The 14,677-nt window shown below is 34.2% G+C and overlaps 1 protein-coding gene across 3 annotated transcripts in view; it reads right to left on the reverse strand.

The window, feature by feature from the left end:
* STXBP5 (syntaxin binding protein 5 (tomosyn)) overlaps nt 1–14,677 on the reverse strand; it is a 189,958-nt gene that overhangs the window by 31,847 nt on the left and 143,434 nt on the right. For 2 of the 3 annotated variants that reach the window (XM_011964818.1, XM_011964817.1), the window contains one exon: nt 4,648–4,698. The exons of the other annotated variant lie outside the window; for it this stretch is intronic. In XM_011964818.1, coding sequence (XP_011820208.1) covers nt 4,648–4,698 — 51 coding nt within the window. The remainder of the gene's footprint in view (nt 1–4,647; nt 4,699–14,677) is intronic. 3 annotated transcript variants of the gene reach the window in all.

Genomic DNA, 14,677 nt, shown 5'->3' on the forward strand with positions numbered 1-14,677 from the left:
GGGTTTCTCCCTTTCATTTGACCCATACATCTGATGGGATGCCAAGCCCTAAGGTATTTTATTGGACATTTTTGTTTCCTTCTTTCCACTGGTAATCTACTTCCATTACCCTAAGTTCGGGCTCTCATCACCATTTACTTAGACAATTCCCAACTGATCTCTTCACCCACAGCATCTCACTACTAACACAACTCAACTAAATTTTATAAGGCATAGTTATAATTCTGTGGCCTCAATCTAAAAAATCCTTAGTAGTTCCTCTTTATTTAATCATATGTATAATCTTACTCAAGTTTTTAAGACTCTTCACAAAATATCTTTAATCTACCCTCCTGGCCTTATCTCCCAATGCTACCCTATTTCAGTTCATTGTGGGAAATAAATAGAGCCACTCAATTTTCTCCAAACATAACCTGCACTTACCTACTTTTAGGCTTTTGCTTGAGATATTCTGATAGGTGCCTTTTCTCCTACCTATCAAGATTCTGCTTATTTTCCACCTCAGTTACTGTCATCTTCCTGAAGTTTCTCCTGATTCCCACAACCTATATAGTTTCTCTCCCTCTTGAATACCTATAGCTATGTATCTCTCCCATGACACTTAGAGTACATTTGTTCTGTAGTTACTTGACTTTTCTCATGCCTCACTCTAAAGTGACTGGAAGTATCTTGTAAGCAAGGACTGTGTCATTTTGATACCCTGTGGAATTTAGCACAGTGTCTTGCATGTGAAAGGAATTCAATAAACACTTGCTGAAGGCAGATTTATAGTTAAGAATGTCTAAACCAATGCTTCTGCTATACCATTAGGATTTATTAAAATTCCCAGTAGCTTCTACTACTTACATCTAATAACTCCTTAAATCACATGCTTCAATGCTATTGTGAAAGAAAGGACTCTTCAAAATGTGAAAACTATAAAACATGTTAAAGTCTTCTAAGTTGTCCTTTACTAAATAAAAAAGGTATAGCCAAATCCTAGTTACACCCTACAAAAAGTTTTTTGCAATCAAATTTAGATTCATAGATTAAAAATATACCCTTAAAATAACTATATGTAACATAATTATGATTATAGGTAGCCTCTGAAAACAATGTTATTAATTATGATAATACCATGGATCTTTTTTTAAACTGTAGTCTCTAAAAATATCTTTCTTTTGCTTGAGATTGCATTCCCATTATTTACAAATTATGATATGGTAGAAAAGAACTACTTACTATAAATAAAACAACTTTCCGTAATCAACACCTCAATACAGAAAGTCTGTAATATGATACTGATTACAAATATTTATTAACTCTTTATAGTTTCCAGTTATTTTAGCAAAATACATTTTTAAAATTTTACAATGATAAATACACTTAATTTGGTACTTGTAAAGCATACATATACAAGGCAAATGAACATTTTCAGCTGCGATGTAGTGACAGTAATAGAAAACAATGATATGAGAAAAGTTGATAATAGAGATTCCACTGTAAATTAACCTGTAGAAAAACTCTTACTGATAACTATTAAAATTACAACAGGTGATTCACAACAACCTATACTTTAAATGTTAACTCATAAGTCAAATGAGCAATGTTCGAATTTAATAGACTAATTTAACTATATAAAATTCATAACCTAAAATTACATTTTTATTACATGATTTATCTATAAAAATTAAGATTACCAAAGCAACTTCTAAAGCTAGATCAAAACGGAAAAATCGACTGAATAAGAGTCAAGTTTGAAACTGACAGAGCTAGGTTGCTTATTTTATTATCTGCCTAGACTTTTGAAAAAAAAGTCAGAATTTTCAGCAATTCATTAATTACAACTTCCACTTACTCCTTTTAAGTTAAACATTATGGGTCTCTGTGGGCTCATTTATACAAGTTTGGCAAACTAAATAAATGGAAAAAAAGTTTAATTTTAGTAGCTCTAGTAATAAGAACAGAAGTGAAAATAACTACCACTAAGCAAGGCCGACCATATGCCAGGCACTAATACTTTACATTTATCATTTTATTGAATCTATATAACCACCTTGAAAAGTATTATCATCACAATTTAACAAATAGTTAAATAGAGGCTCAGAGAGGTTAAGTGACTGGCCCAGAATGACCAAGCTAGTATATGGTAGAGTCAGAATTTGTGTCTATCTCCAAGTCTAAACCTTTCTCTTAGGCAACTCCAGACAGCCATATCACCACTATCATACAGCTGGAACACTATGGTTATTATTGAGAATTAAAATTCTAGTTTAGATGTCAGAAATGTGCTTGAATATGTGATCTTTTTAGCTGATCTAAACTCAGACAAAATTTGTCATGAATGCTTCCATCCAGCTCTACCTGATACAATCATGCCATAAAATCACTGTTTTCATGCTACTGTCTGCAAACTTACAACATGCTATTTGTATATATCACTTTCTCCTCCCCACAGACAGCCTTATTCAACAAACTTTTATATTCCCAAATCAAAACATAATGCCAAGAGATGAATCTGTTCAGGTAAAAATCAGGGCAAGAAACTAATTCATATCAAAGTATATAATGGTTCTGATGTTTGCTTCCTATGGCTGACATTTGAAATGTGACAATCAGAAGTGTAACAAAATCACCCATGGTTTCTGACTTCTGGGTTACAGAATCCAGGATGGTGAAGCTATAGTGAAAGTACAGTGCTGCACAACTTCCCCATAAGCAAAAATGAATTCTATTCACAGAAGCTTCTGGAGCTGCACAACAGCTCACGGGCCTCAGTGCTTATCAACATCTGGCAGTTTGAACCTATCAATATAGTTGGAGTTACTCCCCATTGCCTCCCTGACCAATGTAAAATAATTAGCAGGCAAGAATCTCCACCAAATAACAGTTCAACAATAAAATGACTTGAGGGACACAGGAATGTTACAGACATATATTAGTCAAAGTTTTAATTGGCTTATGGCATACATGGGCATGCTAGCTAAACCATAAACTGAATAGTCTATAAAAGCATGGAGTACACACTTTGATTAAATTACTTACATCATTTGTAAATGTGAGTATGCTTTAAAAAATAATTGGCTGGCCGGGCGCGGTGGCTCAAGCCTGTAATCCCAGCACTTTGGGAGGCCGAGACGGGCGGATCACGAGGTCAGGAGATAGAGACCATCCTGGCGAACACGGTGAAACCCCGTCTCTACTAAAAAATACAAAAAACTAGCCGGGCGAGGTGGCGGGCGTCTGTAGTCCCAGCTACTCGGGAGGCTGAGGCAGGAAAATGGCATAAACCCGGATGGCGGAGCTTGCAGTGAGCTGAGATCCAGCCACTGCACTCCAGCCTGGGAGACAGAGCGAGACTCCGTCTCAAAAAAAAAAAAAAAGGCTATGGTATTTTTATAGTTTTAAAAGTATGTTTACATGTGTTTACCCAGATTTTTAAGAAACTAAAATACACAAAGCCACTTTAACTAGTAATATTTAATGCTATTGAAATCCTGGGCCTCTGAGAATCTGATGAAAATTCTAGATTCTGCTATAGGGGAAAAATGCACATTGTATGCCTCAGATATATTTGGTTTCAAATTATATGTTTTTTAGTGGAGAAAACTATGACCTCAAAATGTCTACTATCCTATATTCTATGATTAACTCTTGTTCCCTTATACTAGTGATATCACAGGGTTCTACTAAGTTGTTTTTCCTATGAATGAAACTTTCTACAAATGACAGTGGAATATATTGTATGCCTACTCACTCATAATCACATGCTTTCTGTCAGCATAACTGGGGTAAGATAATGATTTGGAAATGCTAAAATTAGTACGTTTAAATGGACCAACACCTAAGTTTGTATGATGTATAAGAAACATAGTCAAGAAATCCAGAGAACAAATGGTGGTGAGGGGTGTGGGCTAATGCAACGGAGAAAACCCAGTTATCTCTAAGATAGAGGTGGGTGAAATCATCCTTACACAATCACACCTATTTAGTTAGAGGCAACAGAAATTTCTTAAATAAAAAATGAGTTTAAAAAGATACCATGTTTTATATGTATTACATGAAATCTTACTTTTATCTTTGTTGAAATGTCATCTGTCCCTACATGATATCTAGGAGCTGTTTGTGGGTTGGATATAAAACAAAACGAATGTGTGAATATATTCATTCTGCTTTCATAATAAATGAATTGCACAGAAAGTGCTGTGGAAGAAATATAATATCAAAAAGTTAGTAATGATGACTCTTGCTATGATTCACTGTAACATAGAAAAACATTAATCTATTTTAAATATTAAATATTTCATTATATACAAATAATTTTATAGAGTTCAAAGTAGGTTTTCAGGTGGTTAAATGGGACATAACCTCTTTTAATACAAATTAAAATTGCACAAATTCAATCTTATGCTAAGTTCTGTTTAGACATAAAGCATGAGAGGGCTAAGAAAATATATTCTTTTGGTTTGCTTGAATTTGTATTGTAATTGTCTTTTTAAATTTACAGATGCATTCTAAAGACTATTCCAAAGAATGTTTAAACCTTAAGCATCTTAGTAATTTTAAATTTGCTTTCCAATGACTATCTTATAGTAATTATAAATCTTCTGATTTCCCCATCTTCCCATTATAGGGAGTTAAATTATTTTGAATATTTATTTTACTTACCTAAATCAGGCTTTAGGTCAGTAGGTAAGCTTAACTTCCTTGACATCTTTGCTGAAAAATAAAAGACAATTTTAAAATTCTGAAGAACATTTGATTCATACTAATATCAACTGATTTTCAAGATAGAAGTGAATACTTTTATTACTAAAACTAGATACTGAGATTAACTAAAAAATGAGTAATATTAGGAGTGGAAAGTAAATCTTATTTTCAACTTTTTATTTTCTAATTTTTTGAGACAGGGTCTCATTCTATTGCCTAGACTGAGTGCAGTGGTGCGATCACAGCTCACTGCGGTCTCAATCATCTGGGCTCAAGTGATCCTCCCACCTCAGCCTCCCAAGTAGCTGGAACTACAGGAATGTAACCACTGTGCCTGGCTATTTAGGATTTTTTTGTATAGATGGGGTCTCACTTTGTTACCTAGGCTGGTCTCAAACTCCTGCCTTGGCCTCCCAAAGTCCTGGGATTACAGGCGTGAGCCACCATGCCTGGCCAACTTTTAAAAAATTTGTACTTACTTGATGTAATATATTTTTGTACTTAACATTTTTACTTTAAGGAAGCCTTTTAAATTGTAACTTATAATTATTTCTTAGGCTCACAGGAAAGGGTTAGGCTTTTCTGAGTGAGTAAAAGTAACTTCTCAGAAGAAAGGTGTTGCAGACAAGGAGAATAGAAGCCGAAGACTAAGTTGGGGTATGTGATATAAAATCTTTCCAGCTCATCATCGTTATAGCTATTGGGTTCATTCTTTTTTTTTTTTTTTAAATTGAGGTGAATTCTTACTCTGTTGCCCAGGCTGAAATGCAGTGGTGTGATCTCGGCTCACTGCAACCTCCGCCTCTCAGGGTGAAGGGATTCTCCCGCCTCAGCTCCTGAGTAGTTGGGATTCCAGGTGCAAGCCACCACTGCCAGCTAATTTTTGTATTCTTAATGGAGACGGGGTTTCACCATGTTGGCCAGGCTGGCCTCGAATTCCTGACCTCAAGTGATCCACCCACTTACGCCTCCCAAAATGCTGGGATTACAGGAGTGAGTCACCATGCCTGGCTGGGTTTGTTACTTTTTAAGTTAATTTCTAGTTTATAGGCCAAACCTACATCTAATCAAATTTAAGTATTTGATTACATCATACAATATCTGACTCAACCACTCCTTGATATAAGTTCTCTCTTCTATTTATATTTTAGTGAAAAACAAAAACTGAGTAAGATCATGCATAATCTAAAACTACGGTATTTACATAAGATGCAAACCACAGGTATCTTTCTGTAACATTGCAAAAAGAGTGAATGTATAAACTTACTGGAATCCACTTTCCATCCTCAAAATCAGTTATTGTCTTAATCTAGAAAGTGACTTAAAGTTAGGGGTTGTTCAACTATATCTATTATGTTAGTGGTAGTGCATGCGTAAAAGAAAAGTGCTTCCTATGTGAAATTTTCAAAAAGCATTTGTTTGTTAATACAGGAATGCATATATTAGGTTAAATTTTGGACTGTTAGGAGATATTTAAAGCACAGACCCTGCTAGTCCATAAGGGCGCCATGTAAACAAAGAGAAATCCAGTCATAGTACATGACTTCCACATCTAAAAAAATGACAAATCCAGTGTTAGGAAAGAGGCATTAGGCAGACTGGGAAGGAATGGGTTCGAAGGGACATCAAGTTTTCACTTCTCAGCTTCATTAACTTAATTAGTATCCTTTAGCAAATAACAATGGGTTAAATTTATAAAACAGTCACCCTATTTTCACTGACATAAAAAATTTCAGTTAAAAGAGAAAATGCAATACAAAATTAAATGGCCAAATAACATCTGTATGTAGCTGATATCACATACATGGTTGTTCTTGTGCTTGAAATCCAATACCCTTAAAATTAGAAAATATTATATCTCTAAAACAGTCCTCCAAAAGGCAATATTAAACACTGAAAAATCCAGAGATTTTTATCAAATATCATAGATGCAATACACCCTGATAAGTAATATGTATACAATGTGCATGATGTCAGATGTAGAAAATAAATTTGGCACAGTCTAAAGATAACTCTTTTAGAATCATATGATATGGATGCCACCTCTCTAGACATCACTACTCTGATTTGATCAAGTTATTCTAAATCCTGTGATTCTCAAACTTGAATGTGCACATCAGTCACATGGAGATCTTGTTAAAATCCACACCTTGATTCTGTCCTCTGGGACTAGGGCTTAAGAGACATTTCAAACGAGCTCCCAGGAGCTGCTGATGCTGTTGGTCTGTGGATCACACTTTTGAGTAGTAAGGTCCTTAGACACTAAGCAACTTCATGGTAGTAACCAAGACAAAATTATTAATCCCAGTATGTATACATAATTAGGCCCACCAAAAACATTTTGTGAACAAGCCTTAATAAATGTGGAAGAGTAAGTATAGTGGTTAGGACTGGGTTTGGAATCAGCTCAAACCTAGGTTCAAATCCACTTTAACTAAGTACTACATGTGTAACCTTAGTAATCACTTTGCCTCTCTAAACTTCAAGTTTCCTCATTTGTAACATGAGGACAGGCAGTTGTGAGGATTATGTAAGATGACATAAGCAAAGAACTGAGCATAATACCTGGCACATAGTATGATTCAATAAATATTATTATTTGTTGTTAATAACAAGATGAGATATAAACTTTTTATAAAATGTAGAACACTATACAGATGAGCTATTACTACACTTGCAAATAACCTAATGTTCCTTCATTCTAATTCTATGGCAAAATTCTAAGTAACTAAAACAAAACCATAAAAAAAAATTAGGACAAAAGTATAGAATGCAACGTACCACTATAATAAGCTCAACCTTTTAAGTTCATTCCAAAAACTAAACTCAATATATATGGCTAACCGAAGGAGAGTAATAACTTCAGTGATTTATAAGATAAAAGTAACAAATTCATCTCTAAATACATTAAACGTTACATACATATTTTCATCAATTAGGAATGTTTATTTATCATATTTATGCTTTCATTCACTATCTATACATACATTGCTGCCAAAAAATATACCAGCAGAAACTTTCCTTCTGAATTTTCTAGGTGCATGCTTTGGATCCTCCTTAGGATTTCTACTAAAAGTAATTTTATATAACCTCAAATATTCTTAAAAATTTAAGTTAGCCTCTCCCACAGAATAAAAGTTTTTTTCTAGTACTATTTTTAATTTCGTTATTATGTAAAAAATACTAAATATAACTAACCAGCTTTCCAAATAATTCTGTTATTCTAGTTTCAACATTTTTTTGAGAAGTTAAAATCACACACAAAATGACTGGGAAGATTTTTGAATAATTTTACTATAAACGTTATGTAAATTTTAATATAGTCAATTTATTATTTTCTCCTGAAACACTTTGCAAGTGGATATCCACAACCTGGACACCAACTTTGACAGATATTTAAGCCATATTGCTATTATATTTGGATAAAATTATAAGCAATCTCCTCGAATGCAGAACTGGAAATGACACTAGAAGATTAACTTTTGTTATTTTGTGTTAATTCTAGATATCAAGTAATATTTAAAAATATAGAGCTAAGAGCTTCCATGAGTAGAGAAAAACTTGTTACATGTGAAGGTGTGAATATTCATTTATTAAATATCTACTGGGCATATGCCCGTAATGTGCCAGAGGGCAGGGATATACTTCCGGCCTCTCATTAGCTCACATTAGATGAAACAACTCAAAAATGTAGTATGTACTACTCACAGAGGTAGACATAAAGTGTCAACTGGAGTACACGGATTTATACCTATCTCAGTCTGCAACACTTATCTAAGACCGTGGGTAGTGGAGACAAAACCGGCAAGAGACTTTGTACATTTTCACAAAACAAGATGTTCCCCAAACATTTCTTTTTTGGTTAACATTATATTTTCTTTTGATGTAAAACTTACATACAAATGCAGAAATTTTAAAGGTATATTCACTGGATTTTGATAATATATACATCTCTGCAACTCAAACTGTTGCAACTCAAACTGTTGCAGAGAACATTACCATTCACCCCAAAAAGGACACGCATGGTTCTTCCTAATCAAACCCTGTCCCATTTCCAGGATAACCACTGCTCTGATGCTTTTTAAGCACAGATCAGTTTTGCCTGTTCTACAACATCATACTGATGAAATCACAGTATCGACTCTTGTGTAAGGCATCTTAAATTCAGGATAATGTTTTTCACCTTCTTCCTGAAAATATTTTAAGACTTGTATTTTTCTTCAATGCACAGAATGAATGTAAATACACATCCTCTTAATTAACAGATTCAGAGGGCCATATCAGATTATATTCTCTTACTGTATTTTATGTTATACATGCATTTTTATCTTTGAGTTATTTTGAGTTATGTGTTTTCATAGCAAATTTGGACAAAAAAGAATAAAGAAACAGAAAAAAGGTCGCTATTAATGCCCATAGTCAGAAGCAACATTTTTGCGTATTTCCTACCAGTCACTTTTAAAACTCCACTTTTCTTTACATAGTTGAGATCAACTATGTAAAGAAATCTGTATCCTGCTGCCTTTCACTATTAAAATAAGCATTTCTTAATGTCATTAACTGTCAGTATACTTTAATGGCTGCATATTTATATGAACACTTATGAATCAGGCATTTTCCAATTTTTCAGTATACACAGGAATAAAAATGTTGTACATAAATATTTGCATATAGTTTGGATTTCCTTAGGATAGGGTTTTACAGGGGGAAATTAATGCCAGTACTACTCCCCCAAATCTCAAGGAGCTCTAAAATGTGCCTTTAATATTTTTTCAAAGGTATATTAAGTATAATACTACAAAAACTTCTGTTTAGATGAAAACAAAGAAAAACATATGTAACTTTGTTAAATGTCAAAGTTTTGCTCACAACTATATCCCCTCAAAACTTAAGAAGTTGGTCCATTTTGTCACTGTATTGAGTGCAGCTGAGAAATCTGAATGTTAACTAGTTATCACCTATCTACCTCTGAATCTTGTCTATTTTGCATGCATGCCTTTCACAGGGAGGGGGTAGGGAGTAGGGGGAAGGAGGTAAGGGAGAGGGAGGAAGGGAGGGAAAGGATTTAAATCCTAGGATGTCTGTAATGGGTTTCTTTCCCTTGCATGAAGAGGCATCTATCTAAATGCTTCTAAGTGGCAGGCAGGAGAACTGTGCAGTATCTACCAAGGCTTTGTCTTGAGTGGCAATGTTGACTTTGGGTTGTGATCACATATCCTTACCTAATTCCGGCTGAAACTGAATGGCCATGTTTTTCTTTGATTTCATAAGTACTTTAGTGTAAAGCTGAGAAAACCTCAGAGAGCAGTTGTTAACCAGATATAATGTCATGACTAACATTTAAAATTTTAAACTGCTTTTGTAAAAATAATTCATTCTTAATATAAATAATTCAAATAATGCAGAAAAGCACACATTAAAAAAAATCACCCAACATCCTACTAACCAGAAATAACCATTAAAATTAGTTGAACATCCATTTAATATCTTTGTATAAATACAGATAGCCACTAATATTTGCAGAAACATGTGATACTATATGCTTAAATACAATAAACATTTGCTTTTCCTTACATCTAACTAAAGTGAAACTAAAGTAACTACTATATTTCAAACTTCTTTTTTACTACAAGATATATCATTTCTTAAAAGCTCTAAGGATAGGAAAATACATTGAGGAAAACATTCAGAGGTTGAAATATTTCCATAACTATTAAACAGTAAACATCGGCTCTCAGCTATGAAAGATCAGGAAAGTAGCCCTCTTTTCCTGTTATGATCAAACATTCCTTCTTCTTGATTTTTATTAGTTATATTATTTTCACATTTATAAGTATTAAAACATATTGTATATTATAATCACAACTTGTACAAAGGTTTAGTGTAGGTTTTAAGTTTAAATGGATTTAAAGATCAACATCAATCTTCCTGCCATGGCTTTTCATCTCTTGGGTTATTTTGCTGTAGTACTTAATTGTGAAACTTTCACCATGAGGTAGTTTTTAAAAACTACTGCTATATTCCTTCATGGTTAGAAATGTCTGCCTACTGTCTTCATACTTGAAAACTGTTCACCTTCATCCTTGAAAACTCTTTACCTCTATTATTTAGGTATTCTTTCACTGATACCTACTTTTTGCTATTTCATTCCTTCTATTAACTTGGCATTTAATCTGTCCTTCTTTTTCTAACTTAAGACAAAGACTTGAGATCATTGCTTTAAAACAGTTCCAATGCAAGCATTCAAAATATACAGTTCTCAGGACCTAGCTTCAATCTACGGAGATTTCTAGGACTCTTGTTGGAGCAGTTCCTCTTCTCTAGCAAGTATTTCAGTCACGCCAGCAACCCAGAACTCCATTGTCTGCCTCCTTAGCTTCTGACATCGCAGCTCCACTTGTGCTGCAACGGGAACATGCTGTCGCAGAAAGCTGAGCAGAAAGGTGGGAGAAACATGGGGCTCACCTCATGTATATTCATTTTCTCAAGGATGACAGTCCTGGTAAAGCCTGTTGTTCAATGCCTGGAAATACTAAGCTTGTATCTTTTGACCAATTTTTACAGTTGTTTTTAGTGGGTGGCTAAGTCCTAAACCTAAGGCCTAAAGTTGAGCTTTTGGCTAGAAGTTTTTTTTTTTTTGAGGAGACTCACCCTGCCACCCCACGCTAAGTGAAGTGGTGTAATCTCGGCTCACTGAAACCTCCGCCTCCTGGGTTCAAGTGATTCTCCTGCCTCAGCCTCCTCAGTAGCTGGCATTACAGGTGCTCGCCACCATGCCCAGATAATTTTTTTGTACTTTTATTAGGGACGGGGTTCACCATGTTGGCCCAGCTGTTCTCGAACTATTGACCTCAAGTGATCCACCCACCTCGGCCTCCCAAAGTGCTAGGATTAAAGGCATGAGTCACTGCGCCTGGCCATATATCTTTCAATTTTTGCGACTTGTGGGGAATATACTTGCTTCAGGTCTGTTTAGTGAAGCTCCTTGATGGCAAGACCACAAGAAGCAGACCCATCTCTGGAGAACCTCTAGTCAGTCGGTCCTCCTGGCTTGTACCCTGTACTCTGCTATAACTTTGTGACGATGGGGTTGTAGACTTTGTCCAACAATTTTGTGATGTTCATATTTCTAATTCCCAGGAGTCCCACAATCACTTATGAAACTCATTTACCCAGCTAGCTTGTTTCACTGTACTTATCAAGAAACTTCTGTTCATGTCTTGAAGTTACTCATCTTCTATTGTGACCTTCAAACTGAAAGCATGCCATCTGGGTGAGTTCTCGGAAGACACATTGTGTCTTTTTTCTTCTTCCACTGTGTATTCTTCAACCCTTGCCCCTGACAGAAGGTTTCTTCAATCTGAGAAAAACTCGTCTCAGAGAGTGTAGCCAGGTGGTTAAGGCGGGTCATTGCTCTCTTCTTATAAACCTGAATAAGGACATCAAACTGTCTGGTTGCATAAACAGTAAAGAGCTGCATTTGCTTAGTAGGAATAATGAAGTTATACCTGATCACAATGATTATGTCTGCAATGCACATTTCAATACCAAGGAAAGATGTATGATGTCCAAGAGAAGCAAATTAAACAGATGTTTTGTAATTTTCCTTTACTGCTTCTACCATTGTGTCCACATCTTTTTTCTAAAGTGTTCTTGAAAGAAAAACAGAACTATAACTTCACTTTTTGGAATTTGAAATCTATAGTAAAAAATAAAGCAAAGGTAAAAGGTAAAAAGAATTATTATGACTGATGAAGCTGTCATAAAAGTAAGTTGATTTTTGTTTATACTGAGAGTTTCAACAATTAGAATAAAATGACAATATTACTTTTGTCACCACAGGCAGAGATCCAACACGACTCTCTTGAAAGGGATAATGTTGGAATGTATTTGTGTTAAATAAAACAACTGAGATAGTAAAGGAATTTAAAAAACTCAGTTTGCAGGATATAGCAGGGAATCCAAGAGGAAAAGTGGAACCAAGAAGTAGAAACTCTCTTGTCAAGTATCACATGTATTTTAGTAGCCATTAGAACTAATAATACCAATGTCTATCTCCCGTGCTAAAATATTCCAGGAGTTCAGAAACAGAATTTACCTTGCAAAACACTTTATATATGTATGTTTCCAGCATTTAATGTGTGCTTAATAAACACAATGAATAAATAATTGCAATGAATAAAGAAACCAAAACTGTCATTGGAATTTTACTTCTATAGAATGATAAATTTCTTCACAAATGAAAAGAAATAAAGTGAAAAAGAGGGCAAATTAAATACAGACTGTAAATCAAAAAGATGACTTTTGGAAATACCCATAGAATCTATACCCATTACCTGAAATGGAGGTAAATCTTTAAAGAGATATCAGTACTTGTCTAGTAAAGATTTGACTATGCCAAGTTTTTTTCATTCTTGAACTCGCAGAGCTTTTTTCTTCAATTTTTTTTTTCCTGACCCATCTGCTTTCCAAGCATTCATAAAACTTAATGTCTAAATAACATCATAATTAAACTCTTTGCAACATCTCAAAGAGAATTCTGTACAGAATACAAGGTATTACATAAACCTAACACAGTAAGTGTTATGGAATGAATTGCATCCTTGCAAAATTCATATATAAAAGCCCTAAGCCCCAGTTCCTCTCCTATATTTGGTGACAGGCCTTTAAAGAAGTGATTAAGTTAAAATGATGCCCTTAGGCTGGGCCCTAATCCAATTTGATTGGTTCTTATAAGAAGAAGAAATGTGGATACACAGACACCAGGGTTGTGCTCTGCATAGAAACCTATGTGGGGATACAATGAGAATGCAGCTGTCTGCAAGCCAAGGAGAGAGGCATCAGAAGAAATCAAACTCACTGACACCCTGATCTTGGACTTCTAACCTCCTGAATTGTTTAAGCCTCTTAATCTGTGGTATTTTGTGGTGACTGTCCTAACAAACTAATAAAATAGGTAATGACAGAACATAAATTGCCACATTTCTAGTTTTGTTCAAATAATAGTTGACAAAGTTTAATTTCAGTAATGTAACTTTAACTCAGACTAATTTTCTTTATGTTAGGAAGCAAACTACAGGTTATTTCTAGAAAGGTCACTGCATAACCGTTTAATGTAAAAAAAGGCAGTTCAACAGAGAGGTAAGTACACATACAGTAAGTACAGGAATATGAAACACAGACTTTCCAGCATATTTTATTAAGAAATCTGACAGAAAATACATTCAAAAGTAAAATTTAAATTTAAATATACAATATGCCAATACTTTTCAAATTTTATTCATTCTAAAAAAGAAAAATAATTTGTTAGTACTCAGACTCATATAATAATTTTGAAGTATCTGCCTATCAAATTCAGTTCTTGACCAATTAAGGTCAAGTAATAATTTTCCTTCAAAACAGAAAATATTAAAAACACCTGTAAAAAATGGTATCATTGTACACTACTAATCATCCCTTTCAAACTGAGCGTGTCTTCTTTCAACAGCCATCTTGTGGATTGAATATAAAAGCTAAATTCTACAAATTCAATGGCCACGTTTTAGGTTGAATACTGGGGAATGTAAAGTAGAAATACCAGCACTATTTTGAGTTTTACAATGAATAAAAATAATTTGATAACACACTACTTAATTTAATACACACTTTTTCATTCATATGGCAACGAATCTAAACGAACCTTTGTGAATTTATTTTTTAACTTGTAAATACATTGAGAAGACGCACAAGAAAAAGCAATAACATAAGAAAGAAAAAGTGGATACTTGAGTATGAAGCATGAAACATGCTACACATAGTAAAACAAGACTCAAAAAGCCTGGATTCCAGTCCTGAGTCATTACCATGGAGCATTACTTTGGATGTGTAACCTAACTTCTCTGACATTCAATTTCTTTTCTTGAAAAATAAACGTGTTAGAACTGCTTTAAAATTGTGTGAGTTAATGAGTTAGTGATGTAGAATAAAACAACAAAGAGAAGATTTTAGT

Source organism: Mandrillus leucophaeus, unplaced genomic scaffold, assembly GCF_000951045.1.
Source record: "Mandrillus leucophaeus isolate KB7577 unplaced genomic scaffold, Mleu.le_1.0 Scaffold708, whole genome shotgun sequence".
NCBI classification, from domain to species: domain Eukaryota; kingdom Metazoa; phylum Chordata; class Mammalia; order Primates; family Cercopithecidae; genus Mandrillus; species Mandrillus leucophaeus.